Source organism: Electrophorus electricus, chromosome 16 (assembly GCF_041902795.1).
Source record: "Electrophorus electricus isolate QZ-2024a chromosome 16, ASM4190279v1, whole genome shotgun sequence".
Taxonomy (NCBI): Eukaryota; Metazoa; Chordata; class Actinopteri; order Gymnotiformes; family Gymnotidae; genus Electrophorus; species Electrophorus electricus.
In genome coordinates this window covers 6,472,658-6,493,756 of record NC_137512.1, presented here as the reverse complement: position 1 = coordinate 6,493,756, position 21,099 = coordinate 6,472,658, and the positions used below count along the sequence as shown (strand labels likewise).

At 43.0% G+C, this 21,099-nt stretch overlaps 3 protein-coding genes across 7 annotated transcripts; 1 reads left to right on the top strand and 2 right to left on the bottom strand.

Annotated features, from left to right (window-relative positions):
* Nucleotides 1-1,353: 1,353 nt before the first annotated feature.
* Nucleotides 1,354-11,047, bottom strand: efemp2a (EGF-like fibulin extracellular matrix protein 2a). Of its 2 annotated transcripts, XM_027013031.3 has the most exons (11): nucleotides 10,811-11,047; nucleotides 6,965-7,243; nucleotides 6,772-6,820; nucleotides 6,416-6,628; nucleotides 5,611-5,733; nucleotides 4,898-5,014; nucleotides 4,171-4,290; nucleotides 3,877-3,996; nucleotides 3,633-3,759; nucleotides 2,921-3,116; nucleotides 1,354-2,384 (listed from the first exon to the last, which is right to left on the bottom strand). In XM_027013031.3, exons 2-11 carry the CDS (start codon nucleotides 7,067-7,069, stop codon nucleotides 2,223-2,225), a joined length of 1,332 nt encoding a protein of 443 aa, XP_026868832.1. In that variant the 5' UTR covers nucleotides 7,070-7,243; nucleotides 10,811-11,047; the 3' UTR covers nucleotides 1,354-2,222. The 2 variants fall into 2 exon arrangements, with proteins under 2 accessions (XP_026868832.1, XP_081554794.1); XM_081698668.1 differs by lacking the exon at nucleotides 6,965-7,243.
* A 1,551-nt stretch (nucleotides 11,048-12,598) lies between these two features.
* On the bottom strand, nucleotides 12,599-18,560 carry fibpa (fibroblast growth factor (acidic) intracellular binding protein a). Of its 4 annotated transcripts, none has more exons than XM_027013000.3 (11): nucleotides 18,423-18,560; nucleotides 15,410-15,529; nucleotides 15,116-15,314; nucleotides 14,878-15,004; nucleotides 14,699-14,799; nucleotides 14,293-14,426; nucleotides 13,990-14,098; nucleotides 13,815-13,878; nucleotides 13,556-13,642; nucleotides 13,374-13,471; nucleotides 12,599-12,928 (listed from the first exon to the last, which is right to left on the bottom strand). In XM_027013000.3, exons 2-11 carry the CDS (start codon nucleotides 15,492-15,494, stop codon nucleotides 12,859-12,861), a joined length of 1,074 nt encoding a protein of 357 aa, XP_026868801.1. In that variant the 5' UTR covers nucleotides 15,495-15,529; nucleotides 18,423-18,560; the 3' UTR covers nucleotides 12,599-12,858. The 4 variants fall into 4 exon arrangements, with proteins under 4 accessions (XP_026868801.1, XP_026868803.1, XP_035388079.1 ...); XM_027013002.3 differs by lacking the exon at nucleotides 18,423-18,560 and adding an exon at nucleotides 16,802-17,324; XM_035532186.2 differs by lacking the exon at nucleotides 18,423-18,560 and adding an exon at nucleotides 15,891-16,016.
* Nucleotides 17,353-19,132, top strand: ccdc85b (coiled-coil domain containing 85B). Its single transcript, XM_027013003.3, has 2 exons — nucleotides 17,353-17,891; nucleotides 18,036-19,132. Exon 2 carries the CDS (start codon nucleotides 18,358-18,360, stop codon nucleotides 18,958-18,960), a length of 603 nt encoding a protein of 200 aa, XP_026868804.1. The 5' UTR covers nucleotides 17,353-17,891; nucleotides 18,036-18,357; the 3' UTR covers nucleotides 18,961-19,132.
* The last annotated feature ends 1,967 nt before the right edge of the window (nucleotides 19,133-21,099 follow it).

The window sequence follows — 21,099 nt, the reverse complement described above, 5'->3', positions numbered from 1 at the left end:
CCAGCACTGTGGCTTATGGAAAAAAGTAAGAGACGGGACAAAGAAGGTTCACTCATCACTTAGATTACAAAATCAGCAGCAAGATTCCATCACTTCAGGTTGTTCCTATTCTGGCCTGGACTTCGATTCTGTGTGCAATGCTGCCCCCCTGTGGCAGACAAATGTCAACCCTCCCTTATATAATTATGTAAGACTTTGCAGAGAATGAGTCATCAACGGTGCGAAGAGCGAATGTGTGTGTGTGTGTGTGTGTGTGTGTGTGTGTGTGTGTGTTGGCGTATACTAGGAGGATGCTGGAAACAGCGCGTGATGCTGGTAGGGCGATGAAGCATGAAGTCGGGGATTTTCCGGTGGGCTTTTTTTTTTCGGGACAGAGGTAGGCTACAATCTGGCATAGCACAGCTCCTGCCTCCATAAGAAGACGGAGCACAGAGAGGTTTGAAATGACACTACCCACTACTGCTGTAATTCAATATGGAAACTTCTGGAATTGTGTGCATATGTAGCTCTAACTTAAAAGCAACACCATTTATCTTCATCCATGGATTCCCATTCTTTCTTGCACTATCCTTTTATGGGGACAAACATGACATTTCCTGTCTTCAATTAATTGTTTGTTTGCTGATAAAGAATGCTATCTGAACTGAACTCTCCTTTTAACTTATTAAGACACAGTCCAGTGATTAGTTCACAGTGAACACATGCACACACACACTAGTCTTATGCGATTACCCTCATGCCACCGATTTCAGACTGCCCTGATCCCATTATGCTCTTCCTTTCTCTTGTGTATGTATTCAAAGCACAGCTGTCTATTGTCAAGCATGAAAGGAGATTCCCTGCTACCCAAGTGGGAGCCCCCAGATCTCCTTAATCTGCTGGGGCTTGGGGGAGCTGCTTTTTACAGTATCTGACCCAAGGAATTTTGCTAAGATGCACTGAACACAAACAGATTATGGTTCGACATTCCTACATTCCAGTGATGAGTGTGTGTGTGCTTGTGTAGACTTTGTGAATGTGTGAGTGTGTGTGTGTGTGTGTGTGTGTGTGTGTGTGTGTGTGTTTCTTTCTTTTTTGGCTGATGGTGAACAGTGGAACCCATCAAGGAATGGTCAAGGCTACAGCATGCTGCTTTCTGCACTGAAGACAGTCAGACGCTTCCACAGCAGGAATCCAATCTATTGTGTAGTTAGATGACTCAGAGAAGGCAAGTCGGAAAGATTAAAAAGAGCACGTGCAGAGAGTGAGCAGGCCGTGTGCGCAGACGAAAAAAGAACCAGGATTAGCATCCGTGTTAAATATAGACCCTGATGCAAATCGAATCAAGGTACAATATGGATCTGTAGTCAAACGTACGTGATATTATCATATTTATTACAGTAATAATTGCAGGACAGAAAAATACAACATTGACAGCATGGTATGAAAAATTAATCACACACACACACACACACACACACACACACACACACACACACACAACACAAGAAGAAGAAGAAGCTGAATATGAGTATTAGTGATGGTTTTGGAGGGCAGAGGGGGTAGAGATGTATAGGTGTAGTACTGAGTGGTTATTGCATAATGGCTGTGATTCAGAGTTCACACTAGCCGTAAGGCAGGGTGATCATGATCATGATGGTATGCAGAGTCGCAAACAGCATTTGTGCTTTAACATTGGTAGTTGCTGCTACAAAAATCTTGGGTGGGGGGGGGGGGGTGTATGTGATTATGCTGGACCATCAGCAAGGGCTGTGGATTACCATGTGTATTTAAACGCAAATGCAACAACAGAAAGTACACATCCTAAAAAAAATAAAAATACTCTGGATGACATGAGAGACACTGGAAAAGCCAGATGAAAGCAAAATAAGGTCTAGGCCATACAGCAGATTTTGAAATCATAGTGCAGCTGCTGCCTTTGCTATTTCATACACAACACAAGTAAGACTGAGTGTAGTACAACTGTATCTGTAAGTCTTAGTGCCTGTCTTCAAGGCCATCATTAAGCAACATAGTAGTTGTGTAGTTTGTTCAGTTTCGGGTGATATACAGCATTGCTCTCATAAACTTGGGGTGAAGATCACACGTTTATGCAAGTATCTCCAGCTCAAGTGCTCTCATCCTTGCTTGACATGTTAGTCTCCCCTCTCTTCCTTATCTTCACCACTCTCCCTTTCATTAGCCACTCCACATACCCCGCCCCCGCATTTCTAAGCTCCCTTTTAGAAAGCATAGGGCCCTACGTTGACTGTTAAGCGAAGAGCAGAACTGGTCTGGTAGCTCATCAGTGGGTTGACCGATACCATCTCCAAGTCCAGAACATACTCTTTGGGTCCATTCACCGCACGGGCTAGCACCAACATGGCACTGATGTTGTTGATTTGCTGAGGGAAGAGACCACAGGTATCACTTAAATCCTGCCATTACTGAGAAATGATTAACAGGAAATAATGGCGTGTTATGAGCATAGTATTATCTGTACCCCGCAATCATAACAGAGTTGGTGAGAGGCTACACTGAGGCAGTCATTCTTCTGCCTTGGCACATGTAATCTACTTTGCTCCACCCCCTAAGAGCTCACAGCATGGCACAAGCGTTTACTTACAATATATCAGCAAAACTGCTGTCCTCTTCAGCTCAGTTTATTAATAGTTGCAAACTGCCACGAGAATACATTGTCCTTAAATTTTGGCATTCTTTTATTTTTAATATGCCTTTCCCCCTAAGGGGACCACCTTTTCAAAAGTGACCCAGTCACATTTGATTTCTGGATTGTCTTAAATCCCTTAAATAGTTACAATAATTACCCAGATTGCAGCCCATGATCTGATTCAAAATCCAAGGTCTCAGTGAAGCACCCCCAGAAGTCTAGCATCCTGGGAAGTTCACAATCAATAAAAGCCATTAAGCTTCATCTCACCCTGATGTAGAAGTCTCCATTGTCATCTCCCGAGCGAATGCGGAAGGTGTTGTAGGCTCCGGGATAGACGCTGGTCGCCTGGATCTGGAAGATGTCCGAGGGGACGGAGCGTTCCGACGTGATGCTCATGTAGCGGTGCACGATGGAGAAAGGCAGGTCTTGGCAGCCAGCCTTCGCGACTGGACACACACAGCGGCTGCAGAGAGGAGAAAAGGTTACACTCCAGAATCATAAATAGTTCAAAAGAACATACTTTTCCTAAAAAAGGCAAGCAGAGTAGAAAGTTGAACCGAACTGATCTGACTGCCGGTATTTGACAGCGATTGCAATGCACCCTTTCTTAAATCTTTTGCCAGAAATAAGCTAGCTCACAGTCATAGTATTCCTCTCATCTGTTGTATGATTAATGATCATTTAAGCCACTTAAACCCCAAATGTACCAGTCAATGTGTGTCACATGCCAGACAAATGAACTTAATATGTTGGATGCCATCCATTTCTCTCCAGACATTTCTTCAAAATGTAAACCTGCCTGGCCATCAATTTCAGACTTGTGGAATTTTTCTGATTAGACTAAAGCATGCTGGATGGTGGGAGCTGGGACACACACTGGGAGATATGGGAAAACAAACAGGGAAAAGTCACTGGAGGTATGCCTCCAACAATCAGATGCACCTTGGGTTTAACAAAGGAGGGCCAACTGCTCACTCACTTGTCCGATACTTGGACGTAGGGCTCCTGACAGCGGTTTGCGTCAACACACTGGTGACCGCCGTGGATGTTCACACAGGTCTGGCCATCGGCACACTTGTGCGTGCCTGTCTCACACTCATTTATATCTGTGTGCAGGAACATAGGAGCAGTCAGCCGGCAAGGTTGAGTTGAGAGGCAACGTTGTGTGTTTACAAATAGAGAGGAGTTAAAAGACGGTGAGGAGAAAAGAGGTTGAGGCCCACCTTGACAGAGTCGAGTGCCCAGCAGCTGATAGCCCTCTGGGCAGATGCAGGAGAACTTGCCAGGCTCATTCACACACTGGTACTGGCACAGGTAACTGGAGTAGCTACATTCATCGATGTCTATAGACAGGGACAGAGGTGCTAAAAAGTGACAGCTGGGTAAAAGAATAACAAAGCAACTGGTCTAGGTGCACAGTAGCTTTGGGAGATGTAGACATATGCTCAAACCGAACGTGTGTGTGTGTGTGTGTGTGTGTGTGTCCAGCATCACCTGTGTATATTTATATCTCTCACCTTTACAGGCGAATCCATCTGACCCCAGTTCATAACCCTGCTCACAGCGGCAAAGGAAGGTTCCGTAGGTGTTATAACACCTCTGACTGCAGGGGGCGCCCATGTCACACTCGTCCACATCTGAAGCCACAGATACAGTAGACACAGATGTGTGGACCACACCATATTTTTACAGGAACAATCAATCCAGTTGTGCTGTATTTAGTAAGTCTCAGTTTATACCCCATGTGTTAGGGAAAAAAAACAATGACTAAATGATTCACCCTACTGCGTCATGTAGATCTTTAGACACACTAGCTGTCCTTATTTGGGAAGACCCAGAGATATGTTTGAGTATCATAGAATTAGACATAAATGTCTCATCTGGATTACTTGTCCATCACTTGTGTGACCCCAAAATGCTCTTTAACTTAGATAAACAAGCCATGGAGAGTCAGCCCCGTATTTCATAATACCACAGTAATGACTCCCTTATGCCACTGTAGTGTTCCTTATTCACCTAATTGGAAGGTGCTGCAGCAGTTTGTTTTGACTTTGGCCCCCGTTCAGGGGAGCTGATGTGTAGGAAGATATTGTGCAAGAGCGTGTGGGTTCAGCTTTCTGAATGATTGTGTGTGCATGGTTTGATTGGGGATTTGGGGGGGGGGGGGTAACAGGCCTATGATTCAGGGTGCACCACTCAGGGTGTCAGTCAGGTGCGGGGGCTGCCACATGTGGGCACACTCACCGATGCAGGAGCGATTGTTGCCAGCCAGCTGGAAGCCTGGCTCGCACTGGCAGGAAAAAGACCCGGGGACGTTAACGCAGCGGTGCTGACAGTAGCGGTACCGGCATTCGTCAATGTCTGATAACAAAAGCAAGGGTGGGGATGGATCACCTGGTCAACACGTCCAGCACAAACCTTTACCTTTCTTCAGCATGGGTAAACCCACAGCTGCAGCTCTGACTAGCTTTTTCTGTTTGAGACTGATTTGATGATTCTGATCAACATGTTATTGTATATATAGATAGATAGATAGATAGATAGATAGATAGATAGATAGATAGATAGATAGATAGATAGATAGATAGATAGATAGATAGATAGATAGATTTTTTTTTTTTTTTTGGACTCTGCCAACTTACAATTCAGCCAATATAAAAAGCTTACATCTGGTAATATTAATATTATTTTGTCTTATTTACAATTGTGACCAAATGTCCCCAATGACCTCCTTAAATTAGTTGTTATTGGTTAGATATTGTGTAATATAGTCCTTGTGGATGCTCTTTGAATGTTCCTCAATGTCTGATCCTAGAATAAGTGTTCAGACTGCTATATTATGACCTTGCTTGGCAGTATTTTCCTGTCTACTGTATGTGTAGTAACAAGCTTTAGTACAGAAGCTCAGTATTTGGCTATATCCTAAAGCCGGATTATGTGGGAAGAGAATAGCTCACCGATGCACTCTGTTCCCACTTTGCGGTATCCCCCGGGGCACTGGCAGGTGAATGAGCCCTCTGTGTTGAAGCACTCCTGGCTGGGCTGGCAGTCATGTTCATCCCGTGCACACTCATCCACATCTGTGTGTGTGTGTGTGTGTGTGTGTGTGTGTGTGTGTGTGTGTGTGTGTGTGTGTGTGTGTGTGAGAGACAGCATGACATCAGAAAAAGTGGACCAGCACGCAGGAGGCATATTTATGTTCACCTCTGTTCCTCTCATTGCTGCATTGGTATTGTTTTTGCAACAGTGGTTGCCCTTACAGATTTATGGCTAACAGCTTGAAGGATGGGAATAAATGAATGCTAGCTGTGGGAATTCATGCCAACCAGTGCTGAGTAATACAACCAGAGTGTGCATTAATGAGCTCTTGACTGCTGATAGCAGCTGGGAAATCTTAGCCTTCCAAATCCCCTCTACCTCCAGTAGCCCCTCCCCCAGACATCTCCCTGCAATACTCCCACGATCGTGCCTGAACACTAGACGCCCTCTGTCCCACATACCACCTGTTTCTATCTGAATCACCCAGGCGCCTATACAGCCAGGCATGAAACCCAAAAGCCTGGATTAAAACTTCCCATCTTTCCTCACTTCCTGCCATGTATGCAAACGCCCCCCTGAGGTGTCTTGACTCAGCAGTTTGTCAACACTTGCTTCCATGATAGCCAGAGCCATACACACTTAGTCACTCCCAGCAACTTGCCACCTGTTCACTAACACCGACACCACCCCCAAAACACCCCCTCCCACATGTGGCGCGCTCACCCATACAGCTGTCGCCCTGCGGCTCATAGCCACTGGGGCAGGGGTTGTAGGGCTCACGGGCTGTGTCGTCCAGGCCAGGGCGGATTTGGTTGGGGGGTTCGGGAGCAGGGATCACAGAAGCAGAGCGGGGGAGGCACAGGTAGCCACCGTAATGGTTAAAGCACTTCATCTCCCCCTTACATGCCTCTGTGATGGTTTCACATTCATTTATGTCTGCAGAGGAAAGGGAATGTTTTCAGCCAGTTAGGGGCTTTTTTTTCATGCCGTCTACTTTGCCATTAGTGCTGGATTCATAAAGAAGCGGTACCGTGGACTTGGAGTTGTAGGATATATAGCCAAGAGTGGGAATGTTTTACCTTTGCAGTGTTGGGTCTGAGGATCCCAGTGATACCCATCTGTGCATTCCTGCAAAAGAACGTTCAGCGAGACATTTTTGCATGAATGCATATGATTACATACCGTGCATCTGTACACACATTTGTATGCAAAAGAGGGCGAGATACAGACAGAGAAAAAGAGAAGCCGGGGGAAGGGTTCCTCCCTCCTTACCGTGTAGGTGTCACTTTCTGTGGGCGGCTGTGAAATAGCGCGGTGAAGAAGCGCACACACGCACGCACAGCGAAACACAAAAAGCGAAATGCACACGGACCGCATCCTCACACACAGGCGCTTTCACCTGGCTGCCAGGAGCAGAGAGAACACTCACGGGCAGGGCGTCAGCGATACACAAAAACACGCGCACAAACACACACGCCGCTCGGCCTCGGGAATGAGTGGAACGAAAGCAGGCGCTGGCTTTCGCCGGGACTGGAAATAACACTGCAGAGCCTGTAAGAAAGAAGGGAGGCAGAGGGGGTAAGGGAAGCTTAGGGATACCTTACATACCTTACAGCCTGTAGGCTTTATCAAGTTAAAGCTTGTCGCACAAAGTTATTTGATACGGACTATCCGCATCAGCGTTCCCTCGGTTAAAGTGCCACGCGATTAAGCGTTCATACCAATTTGTTAGCAGAAGTAAGATCTGCTAATATTGTTGTTATTCAGAGTAGATTTCACTGCATTATTGATCCAGGATTTGATTTAGACCTCGAGTTTTACTGAAGGGTATGTGTCGGTATTTGTCTTTAGTTGAGAATTAAAATAATGTTGGGAGCTTCAATGCCCTGCCAGAGAAAGTATATGGCAAACCTACTCCCCCTTGTGGCTGAACTAGAATTGCACACAATTAGTCACTTTTTGGACAATGGCACAATATCAACATGGCTTACAGTTAGTTTATATAAACCACACTTATTAAAACCTGACTAGCCTGTAAGTCTCATAGGCTGATTTTCTTTCATGGGAAACATAAGAGAAAGCCTGTCTGAGAGACTTCTTTTAGACAGTGCCTCAGTTGATGCTCTTAGTAAGAGAAAGCTGAGATTTCAGCTTGAATAAGTAGTGTCTTTCAGGTCTCCCAGCTGAAGAATAAATAGAAAACCAGCCAAATGCAACACTTATAAAACATTTCTGACGCTAGGCTGGGTAACGCAAAGCCGTTAGCTGGTTTGTGCTGCAAGGGAAATAGTGTGGAGAAAAGCTCATAACCACTGACCTTCTGACATACAACACACACACACACACACACACACACACACACACACACACACACACACACACACACACAGTGCACATAAAGCAGGAGTTATTTCGGGCCCAAAAATGTGTGTGCATGCATGTTTTTCTATGAACCTCAAGCCAAACCTCTAAGCTAATATGGAGAGCTCTGCCCTATCCACTGATATTGTCATGTTGACTTAAATTGACAAACAGCAAGCCACAGGGTAATGTGCATATCCACACACACACATATATATATATATTCTGCTTCTGTTACATCAGCCTCCGTGTGCAATTGTGGTTTTGGCCCAAACCACAAGGGATTGTTCATCATGACTTACAGTACACTTAGGAAAACTCAGGCAACTTACAAAGACATTCAAATCTTTTTTTTAAACGCCTAACAAACATCTAAGAATGTTTGTCACTGAAATATTGCATCCCTTTCTATCTAAAAGTTCTTTTGTGAAGCCTACAATGTAAATAAAAGCTTCAGTTACATCTAAGTATGCATATTTTAAACACATTCCATTCAACGGTCAATGACAACAAGAGAATGAAAATTCTTGTACTACTTCTGTGTGAATAATAGCAAATTGGTTCATCAAGCTTGCTCTTTCTCACACAGAAACCTTTGGAAAGTCATCGAAGCATTTCTCCTTTTCCTGCACCTCAAATGTATGCCTCTGAAAGCCGAGGACAGGCCTGCTCTTACCACGCATGGCAGCTGCCAAACGTCACCACTACTCACTGGAATCCACACTGTGCATCTGAACGTGACTGAAGACATGTCCACTCTCTCTTCCTTTCATCCAGCTGGCCGGGCCCGGGGAAAAACGCGTGGCCTCAGGGAAGCCCCAAACGAAGTTGCACACTGGTCCCATAGGTAGGGCGAGACCGTGGTAGGCAGTGGGCATGCCGTGGGCAGTGCAGGGGCGAGGGTAATTCCGGCTGCCGTGCCACACCAACAGGCCCTGGTCTTGCTGGAATGCCGGTGGTGAGGATGTGGGCACCATCCCCAGATGGTACAGCCAGAACATGACTGTGTTTCCCAGAGTTCCGCAAAGTTCACTGAAAGGGGAAGTTATGGCTACCTGGAATGACCCCACCACAACCATGGTGCCCTTTCCTTCTGCTTTTGCGTTGTTATTTACATACTTGGTGCGTTCGTTTCTCACGCAGATATGAGGGATTCTTGGTTCATTGCAATGCTATCTAAGATTCTGAAGTTATAAAATGAATGTGGTGTGTTCAGTGGATTATGTCTTATTATTTCAGTTAATCTGTGCATTAAATGTTTGATGTGCAGTCGGCACCATGGTGTCATGGCCACCCTTTTGTCAAGTCCCTCTACCTCGTAATCTGCTTCTTGGTGAGTATACAACCACTCAGACAAGTCATAAAGATTCTCTCTCATGGGCATACTGGGAAAGGACCACACACATATAGGGACAAATGTTTTTTCCCCCCACCTTTCTCCCCCACCTTCCCCCCCCACACACACACCAGTGGGTCCTGTGACATGTTTGTTCTATTTTCCGTTCTGCTCAGCTGGGCATAAAGCTGACTTTCTCTGATGGTGGTCAAAGCATCGTGCCATGTGCGGCTCCATCAGACCTGCTGGACATGCAGACCCAAAAGCAAACGCTCTTAATACAATCGCCCCATCCCTTCCACCGACTAGTGTAAACCACGGAGGTGTGTTTACACTTTAACACACTGTGACCCAGTACTCAGCAGAGCACATTGGCTACAGGGGGTGACCCCCCCCCCCCAGCACACTCCTCTGCCTTTGAATGAATGCTCAAGTCAGCAGCAAGCCATATAAAATAATGCAGTCAAATTTGTCACTGCAAAAATATATAAACAAAAGCAATGAAACTCCCTTCAGTATAAAAGTGGTCTGTATTAGTATACTGGGCTCCTGTTCTCAGCTGTGACGTCATCTTGACATTTAATTGTGTGTGTGTTTGCTCTCCATGTTATGCCACCTGTGTTTCTTCAGTGGGCCTAAATGTTTTGGCACTCACAACTGTTAACACCAGTAAGTACCACAACCTTTTGTGCATGCTCAAAACTCCAGAGAATCCAAGCCTCGTCAATTTAACATAATCTTGCTGACGTAGTGCCGGAATAAAAGACTGACACACAAATACTTTGCCAGGCATGTAGAAATCCAGTTTTATGGTCAAAAATGTTTGACAAAACTGGCCCAGTGCTTGTGGGGGGTCAAATAAAAAGTGGACTAGCTGACATTTATACCAGTTGTGAAACAAGACCGAAGTTTTGCAATACAGCATACGCAAAGTGTTGTAGTGTGTAACAGCATCCTGGAGGTTGTGTAACAGACACTGAAGGAACAAACTCACAACTGTCTAGGCCCTCTCTGGGAACTGTTTCTAAGAGATGTTGTAGGAAGGTTGCATGGCCAGGGTACTCAATCATTTATGCTCTTTGTGGTTAAAGTGAACTAGCACCAAGACACCGAGACCATGGACGTCTGCTGCCTGGGAGCAGGAGGTTCGGTGTGACGCGCACAGCTTTTCAAGGAGCCTGGGAATGATTCGGCCCTCTTCCTCTCCCTCACACACACACACACACACACACTCCCGTTGTACGGCCCTCTCCTTACGGCCTTCATTTTGTTGCTCTTGCCTGATGATCACATCAGCAGTGGACCTTACTCTCACATTCTACATTGATATTACTGAGCCAGAATGTAATATTCATAGCCTTATCGATTCATCACTTCCTAATGCATACATACTTTGAGAATTTGAAACATGCTATACTCACAGGTCTCTCTTCTTGAATTCTTTTCTCTTTAGGGCCTTGGATTCCTGTTAGTGTTTCTCTCTCTCTTCTTCTGCACTCTTCCAGTGGAAGTCGGTGAGTAGAAATTGCCCTTATTGTCTCTCTCTCTCTCTCTCTCACAGTTAAGTGACCTTTCTTCTTCTTCCTTTTCTTCTTCTTCTTCCTCGTTGTGCCGCCTCAGCGTAAGAGTGAGCGTGGAGACGTACAGCTGGAGTATGAATGTATTCAGAGGAGGGCGAGACAGGAGAGGGACGGCCCATTTCGACCCCCCTCTAGGCCCCCTGCGCTGCAGTCCCCCCCCCCCTCCCCTTCGACACCCCCACGCGCCTCACCCCCCAGGATGAAAATTCCTGGTCTGTGGCCCAAATTCCAAAATTCCAAATCTGTCCAGTTCGCTGACAGAACAACAGTGCACAGATTCAGTCACACACACACAATTCGACCAGCCCCCTCTCCTCACCACCAGCAGACCCTACATGTACACGCACACACGAAGACTACAACGCACCTGGTTTCATTTAAACTGCCCCCCCCCCCCCCCCCACAGCTTGTAACTTTTTCTCCAGCCCCCCTCCATTCACCCTTCATCCCACTCATCTTTTTCAGAGGATACTGCTCACCCATACCTCTCTGACTCTCATGCAGACATGGCTAGATATTTATAGCTTGGAAGAAAAACTAGTGGAATGTGGACAAAAATTAGCAAGCGGAACGACAGGGATAGAACGAAGGAGAGAGAACTTAAGAGGGAGGAAAAGACATCTGCAGAGAAAAGTCTTACTTTTTTTTTTTTTAATACCTTGTCCAAATATTTAAACCGGAGGACATCAATGGATGATATAAAGGCAGAAATGTTTAACTATTAGGCTGTGTAAAGAGTAACACTGATTACACCTGTATTTCTGTAACTCTTATATAATGTATTCATTCAGCCCTTGCCTTTTCATTAAATCTACTTCGTTTTTCAAAGTAGAAGCACATTAAAAATTTCACTCTTGAACTTTTGAATATGGACTCAATGGTGCGTTTATGCAAATGATTGCTTCACATATAATACATCATTCAAAATTTAGATAGTCCAAATTGCAGTTTTGGAGTTATTGGAGGGAATCTGTGTGAAATTCCAGAAGGCACATTTTTCTCAAAGCCATTTCAAAAACCAAGAATATTCATTATTAGCCTGTGTGGTATAAAAACTCTGTAATTGGCAGAACACCCACAAACCCTGTTTACCCTTCAAAAAGCTGTACAAATTGTGGTCTCTTACTGCTCCCTTACACTACCACATGGCCACACACAGACACCAATCACACACATTAGGTTTCTGACACCCACACTTATTGATTCAACTGTTCAAATGACAAGCCACATGCCTTAGGAGTAAATATCCTCATCCGGTGTGGATCACAAATTTGTAATTAGGCCCACACATTAAGCCACAACCTATGCCAGGCTGCCCCTATTCTTAGTATATATTTCAGCATCAATGATAAATTGCTCAACCACCCAACTCAGGACATATAAATCTCCAAATATGTTGTGTTATATGTAGCAGTATTTGTTTTATATACAATTAGAACACACATAAAACACTTTAAAGGTCCAGTACATTACCTATGCTCAGAGTTTGCTGTGTATGAATTCTCTAATCCTTAAATTTACAACACAAACTGTTGTAAAACTTTGTAACAACACAAAATTGTAAACTTATTATGGCAATGCTTGAGCCATTTTCAGAAAAGCTGGTGAGAACATATTGTAGAGGCTATCTGTAGAAAACATGCTTTGTTTATTTACAAGTCATTCTTTTGATTGACAGAGTCTAGAATGTGGAGGGAGGAAGGGAGGATTTAGACTAAGGTTGGGGGAAGGTGAGGACAGGGCCAGCTATTGAAGGGAGGTATTTGTCTAAGGATTAGAGAAGGAAAATGGTAAAATGGGATTTAAATACAGAGACGGCCAAAAGGTGATCAGACTGGGTGGATCCACAATGCAGCTTTAAGAAAGACAGGGCAGAAAAAGTCTATTCATTACTCGTGATACATTCTGAGGATGCAGCTTTTGATAACTCCCATGTACCTAGTCCAGACAGTCTGGTACCTACAAAAAAAAGAGGTTGGGGGAGATAGTGTCATACTGAAGTTATGTTTTCTGTTATACTAAACAAATCAACATTTGGACCATCATTGTGTAATATTTTAAAAAGGTTTGTACACAAAAATCCACATGCCATAATGGTTTGTGTACACAGATGATTGGACAGGAAAGAGCATCTTTTAATACATGCAATTTACTAAAACTAGACCGAGTAAAATTCGAGGAAACTGGGTTTTTGTATCTGAAAGGGACCAAGCTAACTACAGTATATTCCTCAACAGGGAAAGGATATGAGACACAGTGACCTCCACTGGTAGAACAGTACATTTCACCAGAACAGAGAAAAGCATACAATATATTGTATTGAGAATCGCTGTGAGAAGGATACATAAACCTCTGTGAAGAAATGACACTCACACACATCCTTTGGTCACTACAATACACTCACTTGAAACTGTCTAGTATGTGGGCTGAGTTCGTGTAGTGGGTGAGATAGAGATTGACGTCTGTAGCTGTCCATCTGTCTGACTTGCAAGGCTCAATGAACTGTAAAGGCGACACAAGATCTTAGAGTAAGCTCATAAGCAATTTAAATTTTGAAAAATTGCGACTGCATTATTGTAAGATCACCTTTTCTACAAGATCGATGAAGAAATCGCGGACATCCTTTGGATTTGTTAATTTGGCAGCAATATTGACAAGGCCTCTGGAAAGATTCTACAGGGGAAGAAATTGCCATGTTTCAGGCAAATCCTCAAAATCCTTTAACAGTCTTCAAAAAGGTTGTTTGCACTGAAGATGTAATAAATCTACCACATTAAAATTATGTAATTATGTACACAATCCAGATGACATCTGGAAGACATATATTGAAGACATATTCTCCCACCTTAAAATTGGTCTCCATTTCATTGAAAACTTTGGTCTTTCCTCGCAGAGCTACACATACTAGACTGAACAGATATAGAAAATAATTTTCATTACTCAAAATCTTGAGTTAGAGGGCGTCCATTCCTGTCCATCCCTGCTCCTCACCCAGACTCAAAACCGTTGCAATCTTGTACCTTTTGTGCTGATCCAAAAGATCCTTGTCTGCAATTAAAATTTTGAGATCTTTGAGGTCTTGAAGGAACTCTTTGTCTAGATCCACATCCATGTCTTCCACCATATTATCTATAGGAGTCAGATTGCAAAGGTTGAAAGAAGAGAAAAACTGTTGAAAACAAGAACAAGAGCTAAATACAAATTTAGTACAGTTATTGGCTCTGAAAAGGCCAAAATAAAGGTCCAATACATAGCTAACTAGTGAAAAAAGATACATTCCAAATAAAACATTTTTAATAATATTTTTTTTAAAAACCTCTTACCCACAGCTCCAACCGTCCAATTGTTGATGAGCTGTCCAGCACAGAAGGCAAAGTCCTGGAAGGTGAGATACTGAAGCTTCTTTTTCCCTGTCTCAAAGCGATTATTGGCAAAGAACACTATGGCAGCATAATCCCTGTAAAAAATAAAACAATTTTGATAAGCATGTACAGGGAAAATTAAGGAAAGCAGGGAAAAAGACAGATGCTCTGTACAGCTTAAACTGCTCAATGTCATATCACAGACATAAATCTACCCAAAAATAATTGTAGTCAAATAGCTGCATGTGATTATTATATTCATTCCTTAAGAATAGTTGTAATAGTTGTTAACAGGATTTCTCTGCAGGCAACTGAAGTAAGCAGAGCAGCTGGGGAAGGAACATGCACCAGTGTTTTTCTCTCTTACCTTGCTAGCTGGTCAGGGAGCAGAAAATGTTGCCTTATATTTTCCACCAGGGGGCCCTTGAGTTCCTCCACCACTTTGAATACTCGCTTGAAGTTGTCAAACTATGTATTTTTTTTAAAAAGGAGTGAAAAGCTCTGCCTTCAAAATCATTTAAAATCATGTTTTAGTGTTCTACCGACCTGCCGTCTGCAACTCTTCAGAGTGATGCCAGTCTTTGCACTAACGTCATCAAGGTCTTTTTTTGTCCCTTTGGACAGTTTCTTTCCAAGGACCTCACGAACAAAGGCATCAGCAAAAGCATAATATCTGGACAGGTGATCAAGAGAGGATCCAGACATGATGTGTTGGGAAATTATGGAAGTAATTCAGTAAATGATGAAAGTAATGGAAGTAATTCACAGTTGTGACAGGGCATACCTTTCAATCAGCATCGCTTGTCGATCTGGTGGAATCTGAAACAGGAGCTGGTTAGCTAGTTTTGCTGGATTTTGCAGAAGCCTCTCGCACATCTGGAAGGTTCGGAACTGATCCATAGTGTCACTCAGGAGGACTTCAGCACTAGCTTCACACTCCTCCATCACACCTCCCTCCATCCGCACTTTTACTGCATCATTCACTATAGGAAAACCACCCTTATTTTACCTTTTGGCAACACTTAAGATTTAAGTAGTTAGTTAGTTTGTCTAATATTTCCCCAAGCAGCAGGTTTACCTGTATATCCATTCAGCCATAACTGATACACCTCCTTGTCCATGATGGTGGTGTTGCCCACAAATACGTCAAGCTCTACTGACATCTTCACTTCACCACTGTAGCTGCGTAGCTAGCTACCTATTTAAGTAGCATAACGGGCAGCTTAAACGTTTTGTTTATATGGTATAGCAAAAAAACAAAAACCACAAATTAAATTAACGTGCATTCACCCAACAAAATGAATATATTAGTGTGGTTGTATGACTGTTAATGTTACATGTAGATAGCTACCTAGCTTTGTAATCACAAGTCTAGGCAGCTAGCTAGCTAGAAGCTAGTTTGCTAGGTACTACCAGAAAAAGGTTGGAGTGAAACCATTCGCCTGAGCACTAAATATAACACTAGGGAATAATCAATAAAGGGTCAAGTGATATAGCTAATTAAAGTCCACATTTGCCGCATGACATTATATCTGACACGCACAAACGCAAAGACAAACCATTGAACTAGCTGTTGTTGCTAAACAGGGGGCGCTTCCGTTCGAAAACAAACTCGCGCCTCCTTTTAACGTCACGCTCATTCATTTCGGGCGCGTTTAAACTCTGTAACATACAAGCAAACCAAGTCAATGCAAAGTCTTACAGTCATGAGTTGCACGACATTCCTTGAAACATGACGTGTAGATTACATGATCTGTACAAAGTCCTCATTTCTCAAACGCATCCATAATATTAGTGGATGCTACTTACGCAGAGCTGAGGCTATTTTGCTTTGTGAAAAAATGATAGGGATACTTCACCTGGCTCACACTGTAAGCAGCTGAAAACATATCAAAATTGGACATGTTAAAGCAAAAGGGTCTGCTTGAAATGTTCTGATTTTGATCTGTGTAAAATCCATAAGGGGACGGATATCTTAGAAACATACACACACACAGACAGACAGACAGACAGACAAGACAGATAGACAGATAGAGATAGATAGATAGAATATTATATATATGTGCGTGTATTTGTGTAAAATATTGAATTATGTATGTCTATCTATGTGTGTCGTGATATATATATATATATATATATATATATATATATATATATATATATATATATATATATATATATATATATGGAGAGAGAGAGAGAGAGAGAGAGAGAGAGAGAGAGAGAGAGAGAGAGAGAGAGATTCAAAACTGTAGAGAAGTACCGAGTTTCCAGCGAAACAGGACATCAGCTCTGCATGAATGTCGTCTGTTCTGTCCGAAACGTCCTGTTTCTCTGGAAACTCCGTGCACTTCAGTAGAGTTTTGAATATCTCTACAACTCTTAATAATTGCTGCTTAGTATTGAAATGGGTTTTGTTTTGATTCGCTCTGACTATTTGTTTTAATTAAAATCCCTCTCCCCTGCCAACCTTCGGCGTCAAAATCTCGCAACGCAGCAGCGACGGCACAAAAACAGTCCGCAGCCTTTTCGTTCAGCACCTCCGACTCGTGCGTTCCGCCCACTTATTCACCACCTCGCGGCCCGTTTCCACTCTCGCCTCTGCTTGCAGCCCCTCGCTCGCAGTCGTTAACACCCCACATTGTTATGGGCTCGTGGTAACAATAGTGCTGGAGAGCATAGAGGAAGGATGTGGCCAAATACCGCGGATTAGTGCACAGAAAGGCCTGTTGGAACTCTAGCCATCGTTGTGTGTGGATCATTGTTTTGCCCATGCTGGTTTGTTAGAGGGAGTGAATGCAAAAGGGGGCAGGAGGATTTTTACTGAGGCCAAATTGGGCGACGGCATAAACCGGCGGTTTGAATTATTACTACAGTTAGCTGAGCATGGCTAACTTTACTGGGTTTGCGGTGCAGAACATATAAAATACCTCGACTGAGACTCTTGTGGAATGATGTCATTTTTACCACGGCATAGCCTGATTCTTACGATAAGGAAAAAAAACCTAAAGGAAGGAAGGGGAGGAGAAAGAGACAGGAGGGGGGTTCACGCATCCGCTGCCTCCACTATCATGGTTGCATTTTGGGAAAGAGCGGTTTGTCGCTAAAATATACATACACATATAAAATATTTAACGTTGTACCACGCGGATAAAATAATAATACTGAAAATCAAGCATCGCCGAAAACCGCGGATTTATCAGACACCGCCCGTGCTGTTAAATCGCAAGCTCCAGACCAAGACTGTCCTACTTTTTACTCAATTTTGTTTATTTGTCGTGTTTACAGTGCCTCGTTGAGATATCTGTGGTCGGATGTCTTTTTCATCCAAAAACATAAACGAGATTTCGCTAGAAGAAAATTTCCCGACAGAGCAATGGAATGAGGTGTGGAACCAGGGCGGGGAGAGACGGATGCGTCTGAGGCAGCAGAACAGCGACAGAAGCAGGGACATTGTGATCCTTGACAACAGACTGGATGCACGAAGATAAAGGATGCACAATCGCGCTTAATCCCAACCTCCGATTTGGTTTTTCGACACTCAGGACGACGTCGGCAGAGTATGTTGCATTGTATCACCTTGGCATCTCGCTGCTCACATTAATTAGAATAACCTATGATACTATGTTAATAGCATAACCCGTGGAATTGTAAATAGGCCAACGTCCACTAAATTCCGGCTGGGCACATTGTCCTTTGTTCAGGTTTCAGGTACGAGCAGTCTGAAATCTATGGATGCTCCACTGTGAAATTAGACGTGGCCAACTGAAGAGCGAGAGAGAAATGGTCCGTTTGTTTGAGGCCTGGAAACGAGGTGCGCTGAGCCAGGTCCATATTGGAACAGCCTAACTGACATTACACGTGCCTCTTAAATGTTAGCGGATAACGAATCTGCGTGAGTTTCTAGGTGCTCCCTTGTGTACAACATAATATGCAACGTACTTTATTGGTTCATGCGGTGCAACATTTTTATTCCGACAATCAAATTTATATGTTTTCAAGCTACCGATTAAAAGTTTAAACGAGATGGGGAGCGACGGTGAAATATTAAATCGAGAGTTAGCAAAGATGTCTGACGAGGATTTACTCACTTGTTCTAAAGAAGAACTGGTGAATCGGCTGCGCAAAGAGGAATCGGAGAAGATGTCAGCCCTCGTACAACGTGGCCGCCTAATCAAAGAAGTAAATAAACAACTTCAGGGACATCTGCTTGAAATCAGGGAGCTCAAAGTCATCAACCAGCGGCTTCAAGAGGAGAATCAAGAACTGCGCGATTTGTGCTGCTTTCTAGACGACGACCGGCTGAAAGTTAAGAAGCTCGCGAGGGAATGGCAGCTGTTCGGGCATCACGCCGCTAAGGTTATGCGCGAGGACCTGGGTGGCTACCTGAAGAAACTTGCCGAGCTCGAGCGGATGCAAGACGGTTTGGTGAAGGAGAACTTGGATTTAAAAGAACTGTGTCTGGTGCTTGAGGAGGAGTGTGTGAGCCGGAGCGATTCCAGCCCGGGCGGGTCGACGGAGCTCAACCTTCCGTGCATGGTGGCTCGGGACCTTGGTGATGGAAGCTCGAGCACGGGAAGTGTGGGGAGCCCAGATCAGCTCCACTTGGTGTGCTCGCCGGATGACTGAGACAAAAGACGAGCCATATCACTTTTTTTTTCCTCTCGGAGAATGTCGGAAAATGATCTGAATGAATCCATGAGGAACAATGCAGTTTACAGTTTTGTCATTACATCTCAACTACTTAATGACAGATGCGAAGCAGTTTGTTTATTCTGGCATGGACTGGTTCATTTTTTTTCATGTTATCTATTTAGGCTATTTTGACCCAACTTCCCTTCATTTAAAATGACTTTCTAAATGTGAATTATGTTACTTTGCTTACAATATCAGACACAATAGAAATTGTTTTACGCTTTAATGTTATTTATCTCATTTGGTGTTTGTTCTTTTATTTAAATGTAAGTATTGAGATCACTGGGATGTTTCCTCTTTCATCTCTACCAGGTGTTGTGTATTGATAAGAGAGTATAAATGGAGGTTTTCTGAAAAAAAGAACCAATCTAACTGCTGACTCACCAGGTTTTACTGTGCACTGAATTTTTTTTCAGGTGGGCTGATGTTTTAATGATGCACTAGACAGGGCTGAAATGAATCTCAAAAAGATTCACATTTTTAAACTGCATAGAGCCATAAAATGATCTGTTCGAGATCATGCACAAATAGCACTGAATCATTTTCAAGGGTGACTTGAAATGAACAGCATAAAAGATTGGTTGCAAGGAGGCTTCCAGTTTCAAATGATTGGATTTCTCATGATTTTACTGTATGGTTGGAGGCCTCCCAGTGCTTCACTGAAACTGCACATTCAGAATACTTTCTCAGTGTTATTATGCACCAGTCAGTATAGGAAAGTTTATTACATTAAACCATCTTATTAATTGGTTACTTTACTGGATCCTAGATGTCCTTGCATTGACCCAACTTTATGATTTAACTGCCCATGTATGCTTTAACAAGCTTTTTTCTTTGATTGGATTTTACTGGGCTACATGCTGTGTTTACATACTGGCAACTGGTGGAGAATACAATGACATGTGAGTTTGTAATATTGTTATGTATATTCATCTATGAGTTTTCCTCAACTTTCTGTATTTTTCCTACAAGGCATATAATTCACGTATATAAATGTTTGGGTTAGGCCTAAGCTCTTTACTTACTAATTATAATCAGTATTACTTAATGACTGGATTTTTTTGTTTGTTTATAGCATCAAACTCTTAATTAGTGGCTTTGTTTTGATGGCTGTAATCTTTGGGCCACATTCATTATAAGTGGGAGAACTTACACTTGATCGAGACTCTCATTTCTTTAATGGTCCGTTTTTGTGTTGGAAGCCCTTCAGGCACTTGTATTGCATACAGAACGAATGTTGTAACAATTTGCTTTCACTTGAGCCAAGTGTTGACTGACATATATAAAAATTCTCTGGTCATGTTTGAGGACCAAAGACATAAGTGTCCTGTGTTATATTTTTGGTTCACTGTTTGCATAACAGCAATGTCAACTCAGTAATACCCTTACTGGAGTATACAGAGGTTCTTTTATCAGAGCATGCATGCATTGGCTCGCTCAGCACAAACTCCCTTTTTACTATCAGATGTGTTCACCAAGCTCTGAGTAAGGATTCTCCTCAGATTAGAGTGCTAATGGAAAATGTGTGTTCGAAGCATGGTGACCAAGTTTATCCCATTAGCTCTTTGCTTGTAAATGTTGTAACTGCCATTTTTGTCCTTTGCAGAGGACCTTTTACTATTGAACACTTCTAATTCTGGGTTATCTCAATTTTATGTTTTCTGTTCATCGATATGTCTCCTTTACACTGTGGGCCAGGTTCCCAGACCCAGTTTAAGCCTAAAACTAGACTAAAGAAATTTCCAATAGTAATATTCCATGAAACTGCAGTGTAGACTAAGACTAAAACAAATCTCTTTGCAGGAGACCAACCCTACATGTCTTAATGGTAAGCTCACAACTGCCTGCCAACACACTAAAATTCTCACAGTAGTGAAACATAACTTTCACTAACCCATTACATGCATAATTAATTTTACATGCTTTTAAATGTATTTTATTTAATATCTTGTGTAGTTTAGTACAATGTGGGATTATGTTTAAACAGTGTAGTTTCACTGTGAGTATGAGTCCAGGAATTTCTCTTTGCTAGTTATAAGGACATCCTTAGTGGAAGCAGTGTTGACTCCTCCT